This window comes from Clarias gariepinus, chromosome 7 (genome assembly GCF_024256425.1).
Source record: "Clarias gariepinus isolate MV-2021 ecotype Netherlands chromosome 7, CGAR_prim_01v2, whole genome shotgun sequence".
Taxonomy (NCBI): Eukaryota; Metazoa; Chordata; class Actinopteri; order Siluriformes; family Clariidae; genus Clarias; species Clarias gariepinus.
Window position 1 is genome coordinate 27,818,237 of NC_071106.1, and position 26,679 is coordinate 27,844,915.

At 37.6% G+C, this 26,679-nt stretch overlaps 1 protein-coding gene across 4 annotated transcripts in view; it reads right to left on the bottom strand.

Moving 5' to 3' along the window:
• The window catches only part of LOC128527787 (src substrate cortactin-like), a 28,112-nt gene extending 2,729 nt beyond the window's left edge, over positions 1–25,383 (bottom strand). Inside the window, exons 1-16 of one of the 4 annotated variants that reach the window (XM_053500369.1) lie at positions 25,248–25,383; positions 19,917–20,000; positions 15,558–15,631; positions 14,806–14,935; positions 11,574–11,684; positions 11,365–11,419; positions 9,281–9,391; positions 8,917–9,027; positions 5,657–5,767; positions 3,478–3,588; positions 2,712–2,767; positions 2,547–2,616; positions 1,642–1,790; positions 1,395–1,484; positions 1,049–1,175; positions 41–109 (exon numbers count right to left, since the gene is read on the bottom strand). In XM_053500369.1, the coding sequence (XP_053356344.1) occupies positions 41–109; positions 1,049–1,175; positions 1,395–1,484; positions 1,642–1,790; positions 2,547–2,616; positions 2,712–2,767; positions 3,478–3,588; positions 5,657–5,767; positions 8,917–9,027; positions 9,281–9,391; positions 11,365–11,419; positions 11,574–11,684; positions 14,806–14,935; positions 15,558–15,631; positions 19,917–20,000; positions 25,248–25,379 (1,591 nt within the window). In that variant the 5' untranslated portion in view covers positions 25,380–25,383. Of the gene's footprint in view, positions 1–40; positions 110–1,048; positions 1,176–1,394; positions 1,485–1,641; positions 1,791–2,546; positions 2,617–2,711; positions 2,768–3,477; positions 3,589–4,607; positions 4,638–5,656; positions 5,768–8,916; positions 9,028–9,280; positions 9,392–11,364; positions 11,420–11,573; positions 11,685–14,805; positions 14,936–15,557; positions 15,632–19,916; positions 20,001–25,247 lie in introns of all 4 variants that reach the window. The other 3 variants (XM_053500370.1, XM_053500372.1, XM_053500371.1) reach the window with 3 other exon arrangements.
• Positions 25,384–26,679: the final 1,296 nt, after the last annotated feature.

Consider the following 26,679-nt stretch of genomic DNA (forward strand, 5'->3'; position numbering starts at 1 on the left):
ATTTATGACTAAAGTAGGGGGTGGGGGTTGTTACACTCACCAGCTTGATAATCATACAGAGCCACAGCAGTCAGTCCCAGGTCCCCACCATATTTATAAGACTGAGTGTCTAGAAACACAAACAAAAAAACACAGTAAACCAAAGATAATTGGCGACCAAAATCATTATATAACTAAATAACTAAAAGCAAGTAAACTAAAACTGATCAATTTTTACTGGTGTTCAAGTCAAACTGGGATAAATGTGGATAAATGTATAGAACTAATTGAGATTTACAGAAGACTTCAAGCACAGTACGATGATGTGTCTCTTAGCCACCATAAAACATTAGAATAGTGCAAACCTTTTAAAGAAGGTCGTACGTCCGTGAGTGACATGCAGTCGTTAACTTGAACGGTCAGAGTGAAAGACCTAATCCTTGAAAATCAATGGAGAAATTGTTACCAATATGCAGAAGAGACACGCTGGTCTGTGGCACCTGCTCATACAACCATTCACAAACACCACTTGTTTGGAGTTATTGCCATGTACCCTGTACAGTCATGATCTCACTCCAAGACGGATGTGAATTTCCACACCGCCGGTGTTTCAGAGGTGAAGCATCCTGGCTCGGGCGTACTGAGAAAACTTTCTACCTATCTAAGAACTAGTGAATCTCTGGAATAAGTACGTAAGTGTAGCAGGGGATTGTTTAGATAAATAATCATAACTGCGTTCTGTTATTCTGCACGACCAAAATCCCAGTTGGACTTGAAACACCTCCATACTAAAAGCATCCAAGAACTAGCTAACTACTATTGTTTATTGTAAGCCATTAACGTCTTTAAAGCCTCCTTTCAATACCATGAGATGAAATGTTCGATCAATCAACAGTAAAAATTTGTAATTACAAATTAATCTAGACATGCCATGTCTCAGAAAATGATAGAATCTTAATTCATGTATTCAATCCATCACATTTTCACAAGGTATTAAATTTCTGATGTATGGTGAGTCTCTCCGACAGTATCACCTTGCTAGCTATCGTGGGGGTGGTGGACATGTTACCTTCAATCTGGTACTGTTCGTCTTGATCTGCGTTCTGATAGATGTCCTCCTGCTCTGTGTGCGGCTCTACCTCGTACACGTGCTCCTCGGGCTCAGGCGTCTTCCTGTGTGTATCATGAGTCTGATACTGGAGCAAATCACATCAACAAGCGCTTAACAGAAAGTACACACAGACAAGCAACGTTTAACAGGAACATGTGGAGGGACAGAAGGTAGTATTGCTGCCTCACTGCTGGCAGATGGATTATTTAAGTTGACTCTAGGTGTAACTGTGCGTGCTTGATGCTAATGATAGAGACTCAAGGTAGTGTTATAAAGTAGTGCACTTAATGTAAACAAGAGTTACCTGGTAGGTCTGGGTGGTGGAGGTGGGGCTGGGGGTGGGGCTGGGGCTAGGGCTGGGCTGTGGGGAGGGATCTTTAGTTTTGGCATTTTCCTAAAGTGAACCAGGATTACATGATTAAGCAACCAGGATCAAAACACACATGTAGTCTTTCATGCACTCGATCTCTTCCATGTATTCTTGCATGCACTCGATCTCTTCCATGTACTTTCTCTGGCACACACACACATACACACGTACGCAGACAAACCTCTGCCTTTCTGCGTGCTTGCTCTTGCTCCTGCTTCTCCTTGGCTTCTCGCCTGGCTCGCTCCTCCTGTGCCCGTTTCCTGTCCTCTTCCTCGTTCTGCTTGGCCAGATTCTCGAAACGAGCCTTAATGCTTCCTGTTGCTCTGCCAGCTAAAACCAAGGGAATAACTTACATTCTCAAGGGCTAACGATGCACAAAACAGAACACCACATGCATTTTTTTATTTTTGTGCTACTTCATATTGACCTCAAGCTTTATAAAGTTTTTAAAGTTTCATGGCTGTTTTCCAACAAGTGCTGCCTTTCTGGACTGTTTGGTTTTCAGACCCTGCTCTAAACCAGCTCTCTACTTTACAATAATATTACATTATTTTACTTATTCCCTATTGATTTAGTTAGTTAAATTGGCAGAAGTTCATTTTTTTAAAGCATGAATGCTTTTAGAAACTTGTGATCCTTGCTTCATGCATTTCTCAGAACAAAATTCTGAAAATAAATAAAGAATAAAAAGAATTTTTTTTTATACATTTCTAAATCTAGCCAAGTGTAATTTCCTGACAAAGTGAATTCCACAATTTGATCAGGTTTCTAGCTTATAGCTACGCAAGACGTATTACTGTATATAAATACCAGCCGTCAAAATGTTTGTGGTGCTTCTGTGCCACTTTAATTGTGATTTGAACTAGATACAAGTGTAGTAGTTATGTTCAAGGGTTCATCATGTGAGCAGGTTTTCCAGGTCACAAAACATCACACATTTGTCCAAAAAAAAAAAAAAAAAAAAAAAAAAAAAAATCCCAACCCTCTACACAAACTGTTTGAGTTGATAAGCTGCCCTTACTTTTTAATCTACATGCGCCTCATAGCTCCAGTGCAAAACTACAAAACCTGGTAAAATGCTCTTACCTGCTTCCACTGGTTTGGTCCTCTGGTAAGCAGTAGAGGGTTTCTCAACCTCGTCAAATGTCCCTGCACTCTAAAAACACACACGTGTGCACAAAAACTGTTAAATAAATCCAACGATCTACTCCATTGCCAAGGTATACTCATTTCAGATGCAGATTATAAGACCTTGTCCATCCGATCCTTCTGCACTCCATATTTTCCTCCAAACCCTTTGGAGTAATCTACAGTAAACACAAAAGGGAAGAAAATCATCAGTACATTGATTTGAATCAGCACAGCATTCCTGTGAGAATGCGGAAGTTCGAGAGCGATGCTCAGAAACATCGAAGAAAGAAAAGGAAGCGCGACAGGGCGCAGGAGCACGAGGAGACCTTCATTCTCAGCAGCCATGTTCATGTTCCGCAGCAGTCATTCGGGACTGAGAGTTGCTTCAGGCTAAGCAAGAGACAGTGCGTATCGTGTGTGTAATGCGCGCATACTGTCGGAGGTCTGAGGGTGAGCATGCGTGTACAGGACAAATCAGTGACGTCAGAGCACAAGGGTCTAGCAGAGCACATCCTAAAGCTGACTCAGGGTCAAGAAGGGCATAGCTCAGGTTCATCTTCATGAACCAATCACACACTTTGATGCAATTGTTCCAATTAGGATTTCTATTTAGGAGCAAGCCACTGAGTAGAGAGCGTCTCAAAAGGTTTTTGCAGGTCAAAGTATTCCGGGTGGTGTTAAGGCATGTTATTAAGAGCAAAGGCCGCAATTATCTGCTCAACTTGAACCTAAGCTCTGCCCTTGCTAACCTAAGACGGGTGCTTGTTTCTTAAAAGCGGAATATTCATAAGCCTGCGACATTTGTACATGACAAAATGGGCATGTCTCAGGACAGAGACAGAGGAGCAAAAGGGTCAGGGGGGATAAAGAGGACAAAGACTTATGCCTTTTTGAGACTCGTGCTTAGCCAGACTCTCTTTGTGGTCAAAGCCAAGCGCGCACTGATCCTGCTTCTCAACCTCCACCCCGAATTTCCCTCCAAACCCACGCTTATAATCTGCAAAGACAGACACACACATGGAGACACACAAGGCAAGACAGACAGGACACAGAAACCCAATTCCCCAGGAAGGCACCACAGGAAACGGCTCAAAGCCCAACGTTAACACAGCATCGTGGAAATAAAGACTAATGCATGTTAAACCAGAATGTCCGCAGGTATCGGTGGGTAAAATGCATTATGAAGAGCTTTACAGATCAGTCTGGGTGTGTGGAAGTAAAAGAAAAATCCAATTTTAAAGAGCTGGGGTATAAAAATGAAGACCTGAGGACACCCTGTAAATAGTGCTATTACTGCACCAAGCATTTCCATAGAGAAGACAACCAAATGAACATGATGTTAGTTTAGAAATCTCTTCAAATCTGAGATTACTAAAATATGCCATTACCGATCACTTACCCTGCTACAAGTGGAATAAAAGACACATGCTTTAGTAAAAACAACAATTCTGAAGTGGTAATGGATGCTCCTCTTTACACCACCTTGTTAGTGACTATTTTTAGTTTTATTCTTCGAAGCACATTAATATATTCAGCACACACTGTACTGACGTCTCGTCCAAATCTATAATAATGGCATGTACAGTAAATTAGTTCATGCCAACACTTTGCTAAAGATCACAGTCCAGTGTGAGCTGTTTAAAAAGATAGATTAAGAGACAGATTATTAGAATTACTGTTTAAAACTGAAAAATATTTACATTTTTATAATTATTCATATATTATATATGCACAAAATAAAAGTTTAACAACTGTTACAACGTCAATAAATCAATGCCTGAATAAAGATAAATAAATTAACACCTTTTTTTCCCCCTAGCTAAGGCTAGTCGACAACTGACTTTCCACGTAACCTCAGTTCATGCATTCTGGCATTCCTGACTAGATTTCAATGAACTGCCCATGAGCGGCCCATTGCAGAAGTGCATTTTTCTCGCCCATCAGAATTCCTACACCAGAAACAGCCGAGAAACCACAGGAAATACAAAAGGTTACAGGAAATAAGGCATTACAAACCCATTTGTTCAGCTTTTCCAACCTGCATTTCTGACGAACAAAATAAGAGTTTTGTGTAAGAGTTTTTTTTATTCATGATGACATCCTTAATATTTTGTTATATTAAAAGTTGAAGAAAAGCAACTACATGCTGAAGAAGGCCAGATTAGCTTTTGGCTCTTTTACTCTCAAGAAACAGACAGACAAGAGACGTAGCTCCTAAAAGTAAAGTTAAGGTTATTATAATGGAATAAGTTATACTTAATCATATATACAAATACTATGGATCTGTGGCTACGAAAATCCCATAGCATTTAGATTAACATTTACAGTAAATGCTAGCAGACACTCTGATCCAGTACGACTTACAAAAGTGCTTTGAAGTTCACACTGGTTCACTCAGTAACTTTTTTTTTTGTGTGTGGCTAAGGGGTTAACCCAAATACTCAAGAATCAGATAGGTCTTTAGTCATCGCTGAAAGATTGCCAGTGACTCAGCTGTACAGACATCTAGAGGAAAAATATTAAAAAGCACCAATTCTCTGGTACATTGTCAGTATTTAGCTAAATTTCTAGCCGATAGATTTGTCCTTCTTCGGCAATGCAAGATAATGTTAGCCAAGGTAAGCTTTATAGTGCATCTTAAATCAATAAATGAGCTTAACTTCTGAATAGTAACACTGTAGCTGAGTCATGGAACTCTCTCATTTTTGGCACCGAAATCCTGGAACTCTCACAGTGGTCTAATTTGAAACACATGTCTTTGGCTCCTTTTATGTCTGTTTTGGGGAAAACAAAATGGCGACTCCTGGGAGGAGCTGAGGAGATTTTTTTACTCGGGAATACTGTAAACTTTACAAATAACAGACACATCTGAAGCGAGGATTAATAATTAAAGAAATCTAAAAGTGTAAGGAAAATAAAAGATAAGGGATGTGTGTTTTTCGAATGCACACACACACACTACAGTGGAAAAACAAAACCATACGTTTTCTCACAGTTGTTTCATTTACTCATTTCCCACATCCTCATTTTCACTACACAGAAAACAGAACTTGGCTGTGTGTTACCTTTCTGAGACTCATGAAGCTGCAGTTTCTCCTGATGGTCCCAGCCGAGGGCGGATTTATCAACGCGGTCCGTCTGCACGCCGAACTTTCCCCCGAAACCTTTCACATAATCTGCAAAGCACAAGAAGAATATTTTAAACATACTGTATAAATTATGAAAAACGCTGAAACTAGATTATTAAATGGATATTAGTAAATGTTATGGAATAACCACGGTCACCTCAGGGTTAAAACACAGTCTAACGAGAAAGATTTGCAATAGCATTAAAAAAAAATTCTAATGTGTGGCGCATTCCCCTTGAAGAAAAATTCTTTCTCTGGCACGGGAGTGATGTAATAACAGTCACTCTGGGTAAGGGTGTCTGACAAATGCACAATTGTAAATGTTAAATCTCAAACAATACCAGACTATACAATGCACTATACGGTACATCCCTTATCTCAGGTAGCTGCCTAGCATGTTACTGACAGAACACACAAAAAAAAAAAGGGTCCCCACTTCGTTTGATGAATGTGACGAAGTTATAAATTACATATTTCCACTCAGACGTTAGTACTTTGGATGGAATATGAAATTATAGTTCAAACAAACTTGCTTAGTTTTTCTCTTTTGAACCTGTACAAATGCCATACATGTGAAACTTTTAAATGGTGTTCAATGATGTTTTAATTAAGATGCTGACCATAATAGAAAGGCACCAGAACACAGCCTGCCATGCGAAAGGGCACAGCAGGCAAAGAGCCCAGGGCCACTGACCCGGCTTCCAAACCCCCCAGATCCAAATGAAACCGAGCACCCACAGGACATGCCAGTCCCCCTTCCTAATTTAGTCGTGTCCAATCTCCCCGTCACTAGGGGGCTCCCACATTAAGGCTGACTACCACTCAGTCGGGAGGGCCGAAGACTATCACTTCCCCCAGTGTGAGCTGTTTAAAAAAAAAAATAGTAACCATTTACCAAAAAATATACCAATATCAGAGAGAAATTATTAGAATTTTTTTTTAAAAACTGGAAAATATTTTAAAAATTTTAATAATTTAATTATCAATTTTATCATTTAATGTGCACAAAATAGAAGTGCAAGACCAAAACTCTTAATATATTAATGCCCAAATTAAAATAAATAAGCAACTAACTTTTTTTTTCACCAAGCTAAAGGCTAGTCAACAACTGATTTTCCAGCTAAAACACAAATCAGTTCATGCATTCTGGCATTCCTGATTTTTCTTCTCTTTCAAACTGAGTCATTGCAGGGTCTGTAGATTTCAATGAACTGCTCATAAGCGGCGCTTTGCGGAAGTGCATTTTCCTAGCCCATCAGAATGCCTACACCAGAAATAGCAGAGAAACCTTAGAAAAAATAAAAGGTTGCAGGAAATAAGGCACTACAAACCCATTTGTTTAGCTTTTCTAACCTGCTTTTCTGATGAGTCTTTATTAACAGTGATATGTTGTTTTCATGTTCTGGTCTATGTATTCACATTTACACTTTAAATTAAAATATTTTTAAAATCCTGTTAAAAACCTGTTCATTTTACTCGGAACACAATGCACACCGAACCGAACATTCTGTACTGAACGATACAAATTTTAAAGCTGCATACTGTTACACACCTTGTAAAAAAATAGAACAGTTGTGCTCAAAAGTTTGCATGCCTTGGGAGAATTGCAAGAGGTGTACCTTTTTATTTTATTTTATAAAATATAGGTTAAAAGGCAAAACTAATTTTATATTATTTCTTGTAGGAATCAATGTGACATGTAAGGCATAACAGAATGGCACAATCAGGAAATAATCTCTGTTGAAAGGTTTAATATCATGTATTACCCCATTCTTCATAACAAAATGCCTCCAGTTTAAATGTGGAGATATCTTTTTATATCCTTTTCCTGCTTCATAAAAAACTTGAACTACCTTATTACAAAGCTCCATTTGCAGTTCTTTTGTCTTCCCCATGGTGCTGTATCCAGCCAAATCAGTGCATCACCTCATAAGCTGAGAAATATTTATGCACAGACACCAATTACAATTACAGTAAATCACAGGTGTGGAAACGTCCCTTTAATAGCCATTTAAACCCGTGTGTACAACCTGTGTGTTTATAATTCCAAACATTCCAAAACATGTCAACTTTTGATCAGGGTTGTTTGGGTGATTTCAGTTATCGTTAGTTTTTGAAAAGAAGTCTAACAACTATACAATGATTAATGACTTCACGTGACCACCGTCCTTAAATAAGTAAAAAATATTTTGCATTAGTAGTCATATTTCCCAAATAAATGGCAATGTTTAAAAATTTTTAAGGTTTGCAAACTTTTGAACACAACTGTAGATGAGAGACATGAAATGCATGAAAATGCATCCTGACATGTAACAAAAGTGAAAGCTTCCACATTAAGCACAGGGAGTCCAACAATGTCCGGCTATGCGAAAGCTGTTTTTGTTATAAAGCAAATGTTAGGAGTAATTATATACCCAAATGACACCGTTTGTTTATTAGATAGATAGATAGATGGACAAACAGATGGACGGACAGACAGACGGACACATGGACAGACGAACACATGGACAGACGAACACATGGACAGACGAACACATGGACAGACGAACACATGGACAGACGAACACATGGACAGACGAACACATGGACAGACGGATGGATAGACAGACAGTTATTGTAATCAATTTATAAATAGCTGTTGTATAAGGGGATACAAAAAAACTATCAGATTATTGTTATAGGAAAATAACCAATATAAGATTCTCCTACACAAAGTTTCATATACAGCAGTTAGTCCATGCACTTAAGCACAACTTCCACTCCAACAATTTTCCCCCAAATTGCTATGGTTTTAAAACTGTGGTTGCTATTGCTTAGATACACTCTGTTGTCCATAGCTACAGCGCTGGTGCTCAACAAAGGAAAGGAAAAGCTGATTTTGTAAAGAACTTTAAGGCCACATAGCAATTACTGATGACTATGATGATGATGCTTTTTTTTTTTTTTTTTTACAAAAATTACAAAAAATATTACTCTTTACAGTCATGGGACACGGTACCTACAATCGCCTGCAAAAGACCACAAACAGCCATCCCTGACAGAAGTAGCCTGACACCCCTTAGTAAGCCACAATAACTATGTTAGTGAATTCATAACCATTTGTAAATTGTTTCTAGCGAACAATAGTGAAAACCATGACAGTAAAAACTAGGCTTTAGGGTTGCTGATAAACTTTTGGTCTGTAGTGCATCGCAAACCTTTCTGTGACTCGTGCTTCTCCGTTTTGCCCTGATACTCAAAGCCCACTGCACTTTTGTCCACTTTATCAGTTTCCACTCCAAATTTTCCACCGAATCCTTTGGCATAATCTGCAAATAAACAAATACAAAAACAAGAGTAAAACAAACAGCTTGTACGATATGAATGACTGTTGTTCAGATCACTGGGAGTTCACCGTGTGCTCATACACAGCAGGCTACAAACTGAGGAAATGGTTACAGTCATTTAAGTCGCTGAATTTTTATAAAATAGAAAAATAATAAAATCTAAAAAGGAAGGAAAAAAGGAAAGAATTAGCAATTATCAGCAGCATCAGAGGATCATGGGAAACGGGGAACAAACCTTTCTGGGATTCGTGTTTCTCGGTTTTTCCCTGATAATCAAAGCCTACAGCACTGTCGTCCACGCGATCAGTCTGAACACCATACCGACCCCCAAAACCAGTGGTGTAATCTATGACACACATATACACACATACACACCGCAGCAGCCAATCATGGCAAACGCGGGGTTGTGGGGAGGGAAAAAAAGCAACAGAAATTACACAGGGTAGCAAGCGGAGATGAGCAGCAGTGTGTTTGAGGAGTTTCCACCCAAATGCAACCACTTGTTTCCATGGCAATTAATATGATGACGTACTGTAGGATGAATAGATTTTTTTCTCTCACTCACTGACTCACAACCAAATGTCCAAATGTGCAGCATGTTCCTGAAGATATAGCATTTGAATCGTAATCTAACTGCAAAGCTGATGCTTCCATGACTGAACTTTGTACTTTTGCAAAATTAATTAGCTGATTAGATAATTACATGAAAGACCAGGGACACTTAAAGTATATAAACGTTCACATTACTTAAGTCTCTGGTTTAGCTTTATATATTCACTGGTGTGTTCACTAATTAGTTTACAGTACTTCTCCTCTGCCTTTTTTAAAAATTTATTTAATAAGTATTTTTTATTTAGATTTTATTTTTTTTATTTTAGATGCATGGTTATTACCTACATAAGGGTTTCGCTGTTCTGAAGATGTAGGTGCTTACACAAGCAGGTTGGCTCAATCTACAACAACCAATATGACTAAATAATATGAATTTCTTCCTCAAAACAAACTTAACATTGTTGAATAAATAGTGCAATCTAAAATAAAAAGGAGATATAGAGCCAAACTGGGTAAATAACTTGCTAGGCCACACACACTAGATAAATATTGGCTACATTTTTATACATACATGATGACTGATATAAAATATACAAAACCTTGAAATGTTTCTTTCGAGCATATTTGCTATGATTACAGAGGAAAAGTATTTCTTATTCACCCAGAACTTCTTTTTCACTGTTTAAAAAACAAACAAACAAAAAAAAAAAACGTGGTAATTATACCAATTATATGAACCTGACAAACTAAAGCTACCAAAGATCATACCACTGCCTCTAGACTCTGGTACGCTTGTGGGCACTATACTAGATGGTACATGTGCGTTAGCTCCACAAAGCTGTTCCGTCCTTATTCTGTGACTTCTTGTTACAGTGTGTGTAGAAATGCTCTAAGTTTTACTCTTAGACATAGCTTTTTTTTTTTTTTTTAATCACACAACATTCGTCCAAGTATTTCTTCCACAAACCTGATGGGGTTGGAATTATCCTTTAATGTAAGACAGTCGTTTTTTGATGTCTTTTCTTCATACATAATAATTTGACCCTTTTAAAAACAGCACTGGTTCGTTTAGTGTCATAATTCAGCTATACACATCAGCATTTTGTACATGTAATTTTAGTCCACATATGACATACCGGTAAATCAATTATTTTACAGTTCTCTATTGCAAGTGAGTGATGTCATGTTGCTAAGTACAATATGACGGGACACTGACTTTAAGGCACCGAAGCTGCTTAGACAGATTGCAGACAGGTGACAAATTAAAGGAAAAAATCGGTGGCACCGATAATCCTGCAGGAGCACTTTGTTTTATTCCATGGTCTCAATCTGGATGTCATTTTAGAGTGAATTGTCACCACAAACCAGTACAATTAATTTCTTCTAACTGCTCTTTTTTATTCTATATAAAGCATATATATCCTTATAAATAAAGCTCTCTCTTCCAGAATGACAAAATTATAATAATTTGTTTTCTTTTAATGAAAAAAAAAAAAAATCTTCTACATAATCAAATTGCCATAGGATATCATTCCAACACCCCAAAAACACATTAATTGTTTTTTTTCTTTTTTATATTAATGAATAAAAAATGTGTTTATCTGTAAATGGTGAAAGCAAGCGTGTACACAAGTGTACACTGATGTATGATTATGTTTGTATGAACATAAAAGAGGAGGACAGTTAGCTCAACATAAAGCTGAACAGTGCAACAAGCTCGCACACACTCCAGGAAATAAGCTAAAAGAGGTAAGAAGTGAGTCTTACCTTTCTGTGAGGCATGTTTCTCCGTTTTCCCAGCATACTCAAACCCTACAGCAGACTAACAGAGGACGAAAGAATAGTAATTATAAAAATTACAGGATGAAAGAAAACATTTATACGATGACCTTCTGACTATTACTTTAAACACATTACAATAGGTCTGAACATAAATGAATACATTTTTACTATTAATATCAGAAGTAAACTGGTACCTGGTCCACGCGGTCGCTCTGAACTCCGAATTTACCCCCAAAGCCTTTTGCTGTGTCTGTCTGGGAGCAATGCTTCGACAGTTTACTCTGATACTCGTGACCCACAGCCGACTGCAACATTTAAGGGGAAAAAAAAAAAAAGTTACACAATGGAACATGCACAATTGATATTTTAATCATTTATAGACATTCAGATGGGTTTCCAGTATTGATGAAACGATCATCAATTATAGTTCATTTAAAGCGATCGATTATGGAAAATGGCAATTGATATTAATTGGTAACAATTTCAACCACACAGAGGCTGTTTAGCAAGAAATGGTTACATCATTAAGTAATATTTTCAGGTGAATGACAGGTGTTGACAGATGTACGAGTCAAAAATTATGCGCACTTTGACTGTTAAATATTTAAATTAACTTTTAGAAAAGATGAAACATCATTTTTAATCTCCTTGCTTTTCTACACACTTTGTCCATCCGTCATCAAGCTTTCATATTCCCTCATTTAAAGTTTTTTTAGCCAGAGCTGCGAGCCATGAATGCGCCGATGTCTTCACTTCTTCATCAGAAGCAACATCGCTTTCAGGGGACCCACACAGGTAAAAGTCCGATGGAGCAACATCAAAACTACAGGGTGCCTCACTCACTGCCCCAGACTTCTGGACAGAGTGCCAATCCGACTCCTTCTTGACTGCTAACCCTTGCGCGACCTTCCCTGAACTTCTATTTCCACTCAAAATGCACTTGTTTGCAACCAGGTACACCCTTATACCACAAAAAAAAAAAAGAAAATAATAATAATAATCACGGCATGCTGCTCTACTTTTGTGCAAATCACAAGTTGGACATAAATTGCAGTTACAAATGGAATTATGTAACACGTTCACACTGGCAAAGCAGTGACTGTCAAAACAGTAGCCTTAAACTGAAAGCGGAAAACCTGAACAGAAAGTGCTAAAAAGAGAGTGCAGCCGACAGAAGTTTTAATATAAACAGAGACACACTCACGTAATTAAAAATAAAATTTAAAAGCAATTATTGACTGACTGATTGATTGATGTCTGTGTAAATGTAGCACTTTCTTTCCTGACACCAGCTGCTCCCATTATTCTAAACATTGCACTACATTTATGCACATTTCTGGTTTCAGGCATCCAGCATTTCTTCCTGCTGTTTTTGGTTTGACTGGTGCCATTCTTCAAATTGAGACAGGATACAATAAACTGTCTCATAGCTGGGATTTGAACCAAGGCCCTACTGTTGAGTAGACCCAAAGCCAGAACCACCACATTACCTTAGCCCCCACCCAAAAAGACGGCACAGTTCTACTTCTTCAGTATGTGTTTCTAAAATTTCATCTTTTACCACCATGCTGCGTGTTTGTGGACGGGGCTATTTTCATAGAGATGTCTATTCTCCCCTTGTTAGTCAATCATAAAAGAAAGGGTGAGCCAGGAGCCTGCTGATACAACATGCTTCATAGAGAGAAAGACAGAGAGGAGCAAGGGAAAAAAGCTCACATCAGCAGCCATTACAACCTAAACCAGTCTGATCCAGTTGGGTGGACAACACACCAGTGCCACCATGGAGCAACATGATTATGGGATTGCAATCCCACTGGAAGACACAAAGCGCACATGTGGTGCTTATTGAAATCTGTCCAAAACATAGTGCCTCAGATGTCGTCCGTCTTTATGCTGCCTTGTGAATGGGACAGAGTTTTCAACAGAGCTGAAATCCTGCCCACTGAGGCAGCCTGCTTCCAGATGAAACAAGATGTAGAGCACACGTGGCCATTTCAATCCACATTGGTGTGTCAAGCTCACGCTCCTGTGTTTCATGCACTAATTTTATATTCTACGAGGAGCCTTTTTAGAAAACCCAAGACAAACACAAAACCACAATTTATTTATGTTGTACAGGTTAGAGCTGTAACTGTATATAAAAATAAGTGTTTGGAGGTATGAATCTTTTCATGTTTTTAGCTGAAAGGTTTTGTAATGGATAATGTGTTCCAACTTCTTTTGATTTTTAAACACACCATGGGTTTCATCTTTTTCCATACGAGAAATATTAAAATAACCACATGAGAACATAATCTGATACACCAAAACAGCTGACTGTTGTGTTTGCAACAACTGCAAGTTGCAGCTCGCCCAATGCATGGCAGACGAGGCCTAAAAATGCAGTACTAATAAGAATTCACATGCCCCAAAAAGAAGTGTCTTATTGCAAAAGATTTAGAAAAGGCTGATTTGCCTTACTCTAGTAGGTCTAGTTCTCTTACAATTTGTTGTAAAGAAAAAAAAACAATTTGTTCTTAATGAATTATGTTGCGTCTTTACTTGTCATTTACGATTACACTGTCTTTACCTGGAATTGCATATTGATTCATCAGTCTTGCCTAACTTTTTACATTTAAATACCACATTCTTCTTGTCATGTAAAGACCTGCTGTGTACGATGTAATAAAAATGCCTTTCTGGCATTAGGCGTGATTGCCAAGTTACCACATTCTTCCTTATAGAACTTCAGAAAGGCCTTGGTAGGACATTCATAGCTGAACTGCCTGCCACCTAACACACTGTATAAATGCAGATCATTTACTGCTTTCTGTTTCACCCAAATGAGGATGGGTTCCCTGTTGAGTCTGGTTCCTCTCAAGGTTTCTTCCTATTACCATCTCAGGGAGTTTTTCCTTGCCACTGTCGCCCTCGGCTTGCTCACCAGGGACAAACTGACCATTTTGATCCATACAAATTCACATTTCATACAAACCTAAATAATTCTTTTGACTATGTAAAGCTGCTTTGCGGCAATGAAAATTGCTAAAAGCGCTATACAAATAAAATTGAATTGAATTGAATTGAATTCAAGGCAATTACTGCTGTGCAACTTGGGACATGAACTTCATATCGTGCATACTGTAGTCATGTTTTAAATTACATTTTTAATTTTACAATTAAGTGCTGTGAAAAAATAATAAATTTAGGATTTTAACCAATGAACAATGTGGATTTATCAAGGACCTCATTTTTATAAAAGCTGGTTTCCCCAAGAGTTAAGTAGACAATCATCTAAAAAGGCAGATTTTTTTGTTTTATCAGGATCCAAGCCGATGAGCTCCTCAAAATACGGTGAAAAACATAGAAACAGGAAGTAAAAAAAAAAAAAACACCATGTGAGAAAAAGGGTAGTGAAAAAAAAAACAACAACAACACGGCTCTCACCTTGTCCATTCGGTCCTCCTGAACACCAAACCTGCCCCCATAACCATGCGAGGCTTTGGGCATGGTCTCCAGCTCACGCTGCTTCAGATCACTGTGCTCACATGACACCTTTTCACGCAGCTTGTGGATGCTGAAGGAGCAAGAAAAACACTCGGAATGTTTAACACCGTTCACCTCACGCACATCATTTCATTCAGACGTTATACTCATAGCTGAAATGGCTGGGTAAGAAATCCTCTCATAAGGAACTGAAATCTCTGAAAGTGCTGCACACGTGTACACTCCTAACACACATCTGGTGTCATCTGCGGGACTGCCCAACACATAATACTAACTCAGATAGTTTACTTCTCTGAGCAATATGATATGAATGACTTCCTTTAATGTGCAATGTAATAAAAAAGTAACAGAAATTAAAAGGTATAGTTCAAAAGTACCAATGTAATACTAAAAAAAACACAAAAAGGAACATATAGTAATGTTATAAATGTCATACATATATATTACTATAGTGTGTATACTACAGTATATAAAAACAGCACAAATTTTAAAAAGGTAATATGAATATAAAAACAAGCCAAAATATTTAAATTAAAAAAGGAAAAAAACTAAACACTGACAGATAAAAGAAATGTAGTCACGAAATTTGAAAAGGCAATAATTATACAATACTAAAAGAGTGTTTTTTTTATATTTGACATATACTAATGTCACTAATGTTTTTATGATAAAACATTTTTATGATAACCCACTTGATGTGCTCCTGATGTCCGGACCCCTCCACTGTCTTTGCTCCCCATCGCTGCTCTTTCTCACTCACATCATTCTGCACAAAAATAAATGAATGAATTTAAAAGATGAGTCTAGAGAAATAAACACACTTAAAAAACAAAACAAAAAAAGTACATTTAAACATGAAGTTGTGCAGCCTTTGTTAAAAAAAACAAATCTTGATCCGTCTGTGTTGTCTAATTACAGACCAATCTCTAAGCTACCATTTCAGTCCAAGATTCTGGAGAAGGTAGTTTATACACAACTAATACGTTATCTTGGTGAGCAATTTTTGAGGTCTTTCAGTCTGGTTTTAAGGCTCTTCACAGTTCTGAAACTGCTCTGTTAAGAATCTTAAATGACATTTATCGTTTTACCGATTCTGGGGATTCTTCTGCTGCTTGATTTAACAGCTACCTTTGATACAGTAGACCATGATATTCTTCTGTCACGCTTAGAACACTGGGTGAGAATTAGGGGGACAGCTCTAGACTGGTTTAGGTCCTATCTTATTGATAGAACTTTTTCTGTTAGTCTTGGAGATCTTGAGTCAGCTCCTCTTACATATGAGGTCCCTCAGGGTCTATCCTTGGACCCTTCCTTTTCTCGTTCTCTCTCTTGCCACTCGGCTATATCCTGAGAAATCATAGCAATGAAAGGAGATGCCATGCAGATGACAGTCAAATTTATCTGCCGTTAAAACAAAAAAGAAGGCTACTCTGTCAAGGCTCTGTTAACATGTCTAGATGACAAAGGCATGGTTAGCCCAAAATCTTTACAATTTTAATTATAAAAAGACAGAGGTTTTGGTATTTGGTCCTGGTGCCAGGGGTAGAGTTCCACCTCTGGATTTAGGAGATTTGGAGCAGTATGTTAAACCTACAGCATTGAATTTAGGGGTTGCTTTTGACCATGGCCTTAAATTTAATAAACAGATTAGTACTGTGGTCGGTCCAGTTTCTTTCAGTTAAGGCAATTGGACAATTTTTTTAACCTGTTTTGTTCTTTAGGCTTTTCGAAATAGCCATCCATGCCTTCATCACCACTCGCATTGATTACTGCAATGCTCTGTATTTATTTATTTTTTTTCTCAGGCAGCATTACATCGACTACAGCTTAGGGCTGGGTGATAAAATATACCGATATGTATCGCGATAGACACGTGATCGATATCAATAAAAAATGTGTTCGATAAAACGTTCAATAATTTTTATTCTTTGTCGGAAGAAAACAGAGGTCGCAAAGCTAGTTTGGTTGCTGTCATCCGCACTCGCTCCGCGACCGACCCTGAAGTAGTACGGTCGTGATTCAGGAAGTATAAAAGGAGACAAGATGGCGCTGATGGGAAAGACAAACGAGTCGATGCATGTCTATTCTTTTATTTACTGCGTTGTCAGGCGATATTACAAACTTCCGGTTGGAATCCGTACTTAAATCAAACCAAAAACTACTAAAAGAAAACAGGTTCAGGGTTTATATTCCAGCTCATCTCACATTTCCGCGTTCACACCCACAAAACATTGCCTGCACTGGACTACACTCTCATAAACAGCTGCCGTAAAATCAACCTCTCTCCCGCAACAGCGGGTAAAATTGTGTTAACTTGAGTTTTCCATGGTTATTGCCATTTCTGTCATAATAACTGAGGGGATTATGATCAGAGGAAGGTTAAGTTTAAAATAAAAATGTTTAAATGTAATATATTTTTCTCCTGGTCCTTATTTTAAATGGGTCATAAAAATAACAATAATTATCGATATCGACCGATATGAAACACTGATATCGTGATACAGTTTTCAGCCATATCGTCCCGCCCTACTACAGCTGATCCAAAACTTTCAGCATCTACTATTAACATCTATGCGTTAAAGAGAGCATATCTCTCCAGTTCTGGCTTCTCTTCATTGGCGCCCGGTACAGTACCAAATTTGGTCACGTTTAAATGTTTACATGGCTTTGCCCCGCCCTACTTCTCGGATCTGCCCTATGCTCCATCCCAGTCTCTTAAGATCATCAGATAAACTTTTACTGATGGTACCAAAGACCAAATGCAAGCTCAGGGGTGATCGGGCGTCCTCTGTGGTGGCACCCAAATTGTGGAATGACCTACCAGTGACCATTCGTGAGGCCACATCACTGAGGGTGTTTAAGTCCCATCTTAAAACTCACATTGTTTTATGTTCCTTTTTAATATCATTTTATAAAATTATATTATTTTTATTTATTTATTTATTTTAATTTTATTAGATTACTATATTATATTATTATTTATGTGAAGCACTTTGGGGCATTCTTGTTGTTAACACTAGATTTACTAAGCCTGCGCAATTTTGCGTAAATTACTAAAGTGCTAGAGAGTTAAGTCCATCACAACCAAAGATGTATTTGTGTCAAAAATATTTATTTATTTATTATTTTATATAACTGGTGGCACAACCAGTTATTAGTTTTAGGGGGAAATTACTTTTTTAGATAGGGCCAGGTAGGTTTGGACAAATCTTTTCACATATTTTGTATGTTTCACATTATATCCCTTAATAAATTGCAAATGCACAAACACACACACACACACACACACTATATATATATATATATATATATATATATATATATATATATATATATAGTGTGTGTATATATATATATAGATATATATATATATATATATATACAGTATACACACACACACAGCTCCTGAGGTAAGCTCTTAAGGTAATAATGTAAATGCAGAAAATTCACACCCCTATAGTTCTAAACAAACATTTACATTTATTTACATGTATTTTACAGTTAACATACCATTTGAGGTTTCTTATTTGGTGCTAATCATTAATCAGGTCTATCTTTTCCTTTTTTTATCACTAGCTTTTTCTCTTCTTACAGACTGAAAGCCAACACAGTTCATATACACAAGCGTTAGCAAGCGGGAGACAGTGAAAAGTGTGTGTTTCTGACACACACTTTTCACTGTCTCCCGCTTGCTAATGTAAGCTCAGACACTGTGCTGCATAATGCAGCGCTTGATAATTATTTCCACATTTGCATTTGCAGTAATGTTATCGCCGCGCTAAAAACAGCCACTGCAGCCATCTTGAAGCCAGAAGTGCTTTCTTCCTCAGCAGCCAGTCAGAAGTCACTCAGATAGAGCTTACAGATTCTCAAAGCTAAAACGGCACTTCGGATGATTCTATAAGCCAGTTCTCATTTCAATACAGATTTATTCTTCTGTTTTATGAAACTGTTTAATTGAGCGTGTGACAATTTAAGCATGCAGTATAATTCATAAAGATTTTAAGGCTACTCACTTTTCTTTAAAAGTTGCTACACTAGTTTTTGAAACATTTTTGAAACAAAACTAAGGAAGCAGTTCAGATCCCAAACCTGTTTATACTGGTTATTTACACTTGGTTATGAGGACCTTTGTATTACGTTCACATTTTAAGACGAGGTGAAAGGTAAATAGATACAATTGCTTCATTACATCACTTAATAATGTGATGTCAATAAATAAATACAATGTGATTATTCCATACCAATTATTTACCAAATGCATCTTCTGTGTGTATAATCACATTGTATTGTAAATAGGCCACTTATGCACTTCTGGTTAGAACTGCATTTCCTTGGCTCTGTACATGTACTCTGCACAAGGACAATAAAGTTAAATCTAATCTAATTATTATAATTTCACGCATCTGTACTTCACTTGAGTAGATTTATTAGTGGTTATAGTACTTTTTATTTTTACTCCACATGTTTACTTCACCACAGTCCAGCATAGCATTGTATTACATAACTACAGTGGTGTTTAGTATCTGAAGCAGGAAATTCACCACCTTCTGACAATTATGCATAATCGTGTTTCTCTTGTGACATACTTAAAGGTGTTTTGTAACGCTTAGAGGTGTTTTTGTTGCCCTTATGACTCAGTTACAGGTATTTTCAAATTAAAAGCTCAGCTGGTTACAGACAGTGAAAAAAACAGCACGAGAGAGAGAGAGAACGAAAGAAAAAGAGAAAGAAAGACAAAGAGAGAAAGCAAAAGAGAGAGAAAGACAGAAAGAAAGAAAGTAAAAGAAAGACAGAAAGAGAAAAAGAAAAAAAAAAGAGAGAGGGAAAGAGAAAAAGAAAGACAGAAAGAGAGAGAAAAAGAGCAAGAAGGAGAGAAAGAGAGGGAGAGATGGAAAAAAAGAGAAAAGGAAAGAAAGAAAAAGAGAGAAAGAGAGTGGCTAATGTGAGCTAATACAAGTATTTTTGATTCTTCAGAAAATTTGAAGGCGAGCACTTTTGGACTTTTACGCAATTTTACTTTACCATCTTTGTCAAATGGATATTCTTACCTCAAAATCAGGATCTGTCTCCCAGTCGTCGGTTCCGTCGTCAACACTAACGGAGAGAGAATGACCGGCCGCTGATTTCCACATCTGACACACAAACACACAGTAGACAAGAGAACTATTATAAAGAATGTAAGGGATTTTGGATTCACCGTGTAGAGTCAGGTGTATTTATTGTATACTATTAAAAGAAATAAACACCAACAGTTTGACAAACGTTTACATATTCTATTAAGCGGCACACTTAATAGCTTGATGTTTTTCAAATGAGTTTCCATCTGCTCTAGCATAACAGTATTTATCCTCCTGAGACTTGGACGCTACTGTTATGTACAGTGCATTTTCTCCAAACTGTTTTTCTTTATTAGCTCCTAATAAATATTAATTTAATCATTGTCTTCTAAACAATTATACCCAACGGTCCACATATGAGAATTGCACAAAGATATATAGACAATAGGGATAGGAATCACCTAATACAATATTATCGCAGTATCTACTGTAGGTGGTGATTAAATTTGTATTGCGATTCTTTAAGTATCATGATTTTATCAATATCCTGATGAATATTTTTTCCAGAATTTGGTACAATTCTAAACAAACATAGTAAATAATTTGCTCCTACCACACAGGATGCTGTGCAGTGTGAATAGTTTAGAGTGCACCACCTGCAGGATCATAGAGGAACAGCAACATTTTGCCACCTCAAACGCAAACACAAATTAGAACAAAACTTTTTGAAAAAAAAGAAGAAGAAGAAAAAAAGATTTTCGATTAAATGATTAGATTTTTCTCCCCATCTATAACAGCCAATGTAGTTAGTAGAAAATTTCACATTCTTATATGAGGACAGATCTCAAGTTTACACCTCGGCATATAATCTGTTTTGGTATCTTGATCATTATCATCTTGAGCAGTCAAACGTGTTTCTAGATCAAAAAAACGATGAGGTGAATGTAATAGAGAATATAAAAAGCAGCTCTTGACCACCTAATTTCTGTTATCCTTTGTTCGGAATTAACTGTTTTATACAACTGCGGATTCTAGTGTTTCTGAAAGTAGGGAACAGTTGTACAACATCTGGATAAAATGTGCCACATGCCTTCTGAAGCAGCAGCTCAACTGAAAAATGTTTTAACGGCTTCCTGGGTGCAATTACACCTTTTTTTTTTTTTTTAAATAAACAGATTACACACACACATTAAATACCCAAGTGTAGGGAAAACGGTAATGTTAAACCACCAAAAAAAAATCTGTTGGGATCTGAACAGACTGTGCAGTGATTAATACTTAAAATACACAGCTTTGAGAGTTTATAGTTGAAAATGTTAAGTAAAGGTGTTGCATCATTTTCGTATACTAGCAGGATAATATTACCGCTCATCCAAATAAGATACCAGTTCTATACTAGCAGCTGATTATTAGGGATTGCTATAAAGAACTTGCCACATAAGTTGACAAAAAATTTATAATCAGTAGCTGTGTTTACGTGGATGTTGACATTTCACTAATAATGGGAATAAGAGCCCAACACATCATGCACTGGAGCGAAATGTCAATCTGGACTCAATTAGGGGGTTAAACCTTTAACAATCCTTAGAATAGGATCTCGCTTGTCTGCCCCACATGGGGGAGATCTTGACAGGACGGGAGTTTCTGCAAGTTTAGCAATCGTGATGAGATGTGCTCTGCTCTCTTCTTGTATAAAAAAAAACAGAGCAGCAACTTCTTTGCACAAAGATATAATAAATCTAAGAAAATTAAAAGCTAATAAAAATAATAATAAAAAACAGAAATGCAAATATTGTTCACATGACATGCAAGTCTACCTTAGTTTTATATATTTAATAGATTGAATTCCCGCAAAATCGAAGTTCTGTTTCTTGCAGGATAAATGCGTCATATCAAGCAGAACTATACTGCGCAAATCAAAAGAACGTTCAATTCAGATTAAAATCTTTTTGCATGTAAACACGCCTTTACTTTGGATCGGCATCAATGTAAGCAAGCAGTTAAGCTGAAATCTCTAATCAGATTAAAAAACTATTGGCCAAGTAAATGTAACCAGTAATATGATGAAACTTGCTTTGATTTTGTGGTCTCCAGTTTTGGCACTTTCTTTGCTTGGGAAGTTTCCCAGAACCACGACTACGTATCAGTGTATCAGTCTCATCATATTTAAGAGTGTAACTATAAACAGCTTAACAAGGGAATAACTGTTAATAGCTGCTACAATGTACATTGGGCTGTGTGAATGAAGGCCTAATAACGACAGACTGATTAAAGCAGTCATTTCTGTGACCATCAGGCGAGTCAAGCACCTGATCCTTGAGAATTCACAGATAACTTATCATCAACGCAAGTATGTGTGAGAAATTTAGACACAATCAATCATTTACAACCACCACTTGCACATTACAGGAGTTATTGCCACATCTGCATGCAGACCAGGCCTCACTCAAAGACATAACATGTTTGGGCCATTGAAGGAGTTTCTTGGAGGCGAGCGTTTCAGATGTGAAGCAGGCAGTCCTTGAAGGCAAACTTTTACCTCAATAGTCTCCAAGCACTAGTGAAATGCTGGGACAGGGTTATTAGTGTAACAGGGAATTATATCTCATGACCGTGTTCTGTTATTCTGCACAATCAAAGTCCCGGTTTTACTTGAACAGTGTACTAATGGAAATTATAAAATGTATCAATTAACTATTTAATTATATATCTCCCCCTCATCCCCAAATTATGGGTGACCTTTGCATGAAAGTGCCCAGAGCCATCTTTAATAAACGCGATTTTCTTAGCACTTGTAAACAACTGTGGCATAAAAAGAATAAAACACTTTGGCGTGTGCTGTTATTGGAAAATCTCACCTTTCTGGTAATAAAATATCCCTGCTGCAGATTATATCCTTTCAACCCTGAACATTTTTTTTTTAGCATCCTCGCTCCACATTTATTATTTTCACTCTTGTGAACGCATCTGAACCCGAGTAGCATCATATTAATAATTAAAGAAATGGTTTGAATCCTTCCTTCCTCGCGTACATGATTACATAGGAGTTGTAACTCATTTTTAAGGACATTACAATATATGAAGATGCTGGCGGAGAAGTACAGAGAAGGTAATAAAGAGTTGCATTGTGTCTATGTAGATTTAGAGAAGGCGTACGACAGGTTGCCGAGAGAGGAGCTGTGGTGTTGTATGAGGAAGTCTGAAGTGGCAGAGAAGTATGTTAGAGAGGTGCAGGACATGTATGAGAGCTGTAAGACAGTGGTGCGATGTGCTGTATGTGATGACGGAAGAGTTCAAGGTGGAGGTGGGTCTGCATCAAGGATCGGCTCTAAGCCCCTTCTTGTTTGCTCTGGTGATGGACAGGATGACAGATGAGGTAAGACAGGAGCTCCATGGACTATAATGTTTGCAGATGACATTGTGCTTTGTAGCGAGAGCAGGGAACAGGTGGAGGAAAATTTGGAGAGGTGGAGGTATGCTCTGGAAAGCAGAGGAATGAAGGTTAGCCGCAGTAGGACAGAATACATGTGTGTAAATGAGAGGAACCCAAGAGGAACGGTGATGGTACAGGGAGCAAAGGTAAAGAAGGTGCAGGACTTAGGGTCAACGGTCCAGAGCAATGGAGAGTGTGGAAAAGAGGTGAAGAGGCATGATCAAAAGAGGGGTGGGGAATATATCGGTAGAAGGATGCTGAGGTTTGAACTGCCAGGCAGGAGGTCTAGAGGAAGACCAAAGAGGAGATTTATGGATGCAGTGAGAGAGGACATGAAGTTAGTTGGTGTGAGAGAAGAGGATGCAGAAGATAGGGTTATATGGAGGCAGATGATTCGCTGTGGCGACCCCTAAAAGGGAACAGCCGCAAGACAAAGAAGAAGAAGACAATATATGATAAAGGAGTCCATGATAACAATATCCACACTGTGTGTTAGATTTATCAGCACACCAAGGCTCAGAAAAGCACAGAAAATCTGCAGCTTTTCTTGTTTCTTTGATGGTCTATAATACCAGAACACAAAATGTTATGAAAGTATAAACTACCTTTATTTTTTTATATAACCCCTGGCTACACTAATGCACTTTTCTCAGCATTTCATTAGTGCTTGTACATCATCAAGGTAGAAAGTTTCTGCAGTACCAAACGCTGGCCTCCCGGGAACTCCTTTAATGGCCCAAACATACGTAAATGGCTTGGAGTGAGGTCGGGGCTCTACAGGGGATGACTCCCAGAAAGAGAGCGCCTTCAGTGATCAATAACTCTGTATGTCAACATCACGCTGTAGAAAATCCACATGAATGATGCCACATTGGTCCCACTGGCCATATCTTTACCTGCAGATGCAGTTTCTCAAGATATTTTGGGAGGTGGCGAGTCGGTCTTCGCTTTCAATTTTTTGATTCAGGGGTGAAGTGAAATGATGCACCCAAGTTTACCTCCCATGTCAAAATAATCCTTTACCTTGAATGCAGATTGGCAATCTTCCTTGTCGGTCGAAGTCAGAGAGCTCTCTCATCAGAGGAGGAAGTCCCAGTGTAAACTGAAGGGGTCTTACATTAATTTATAAAATTTTAACTTACATCTGATGTGAACTTGAAGTTAAAAGGTGACGCTTTCCTCAAATGATATGACACTCAGTAATCACTATACTGTTTCTTCCCCTTTCTTACACTTAAAAATGAAAACAATCTTAACCTTTAACCACACCCAAAAAAGTGCACACTTTACAGGAGTATGAGAGGCCTGCAGCAAACTGTCATTTCAGCCAAATACAAAGCAAAAAAAAAACATGCCTTTGCCTTTTTTTTTTTACATGAAAAAAGAAAGTATACAATTTAATTTGCACTTTTAGATACGAAATAGAATTTAATATAATACTTTGTATTAATCTATTGATTTTTTTATGTAGATTTTTATAGGTTTTTAAACCTGATCAAATATTATTTCATCATTTAAACTGACATATTCAAGACACATTATTAGTGTGCAATACAATCAAAGTAATATTTATTTTAATAAAACATTAAGTGAGCACATGACCCGACATTAATCATTAATTATTAATTAACTCCAGCAATATTGTTTTTTTTAAACATATTTAAAATATATGACATTGACACAGAGGTCTGTTTTTAATCCAGCACTAGATTTTTAAAGCTGTAAAGAGAGAAATTAATGAAACTCTGCTCCAGAGAGGGATTTCCAGTACGAGGTATTTCCTGCTCTGGGGAGAATTTATTTCTCTCTCTCTGGTCTGTATAGCACTCTGTTCCATGCCCGAATATTCAAATACCACCACTTTCTTCCAGTTATATATTTTAACTTACCGCTTTACTCCGGTTTCCTGTTAAACTTTGCAAAAGCGAGAAGAAAATCAGATCAGGGTTGTAACCACTAAACGCTGAAAATGGTCGAAGCCTGGGCGAGAGGTGTTCTATCTTTTCCCCACCTGTATTCATAAGACCACACCCTCTACGCTAGGATTGGCAGTTAGATTACTCGGTATCTGCTCTACCATTGGCTACTTCTGTCAACCAACGGGAAGCTCATTTGATGGGCAGGGGAAACAGCCTGTTAGAGAAAGAAAGGCGGGATTATACAACATGGGTGCGTTTTAAAAAAAATGAACGCCAGCTTGGAAGCATTCCCGCAGCTTCCAGTCTTCCGGTGTTCCCACTTTCCTCCCAACTTCCGGGTTACAGTCACAGCGCCCCTTGTGATCGAAAATGGAAATGAAAATTAAAATAGTGTTTCTGAAATGGTATTTTTTTGTCTATTTTAATTTATTTAACGTCAATACTACGACCACTACTACTAATAATAATAATACTATTTTTTTATATGAAAATAATTTGCATATGTAAGCACTTTGTATGCCTCCAGTATCTCTCATTCACTCACTTATCGTCTATACTGTACCATTATCCTATAAACAGGGTTGCAGGGGACTAGAGCCTATCCCAGGGCTCCTAGGGCATGAGACGGGGTACACCCAGAACATGGATAGCAAGACACACACGTACGCCAATTAGCTTAATCTGTGTGTCTTTGGACTATGGGAGGAAACCAGAGTATGCATAGGAATCCCAGCAAGCACGTGGAGAACATGCAAACTTCATGCACACAGACCCGGGGCAGGAATCGAACCCCGACCCTGGAGGTGCAAGGCGACAGTGCTATCCATCCTATCACAACTGTAAATTATAATTCGTAAAGAGACAATCAAACAAAAACAAACTGACCTTAATGACATCTAGTAACATATATTGATATGTAAGAGACTGAAACCTAAAACAACAAATTTAAAATTGACAACTTAAAATTCTGTGCTTCCAACTTTGTGGAAGTATTTTGGGGACAAACCACATTTGCAAGTGTGGTCATTCGTTAGGAGTCACCACAGGGACATTTAACCATGAGCTGGTACTTTTGCAGAAATGTAACAGCAAAAAAAAAAAAAAAAAAAAAAAGCCATAATTTAACAAATGTACACTTAGGCCTCTTCATTGGGTACACGCTTTTCCTATTGATTTGGACCCCCTTTGCACTCTAAAATCCCATAAATCATCATGGCATAGATCCGAATCCAAAAGTTCCAAAAAGATCCAAAAGTAAACTCCTTAATTTTAAAATCCATGCAACAGCTTTAATTAACTTGTTCCATTTAAAATAGTAGTGTACAAGTGTATTCGTAGCATTGCATCGTTCATTTATAAGTGTGCTCACGATCAAAATGTTCCTTTTTACTTTAGGATTGTC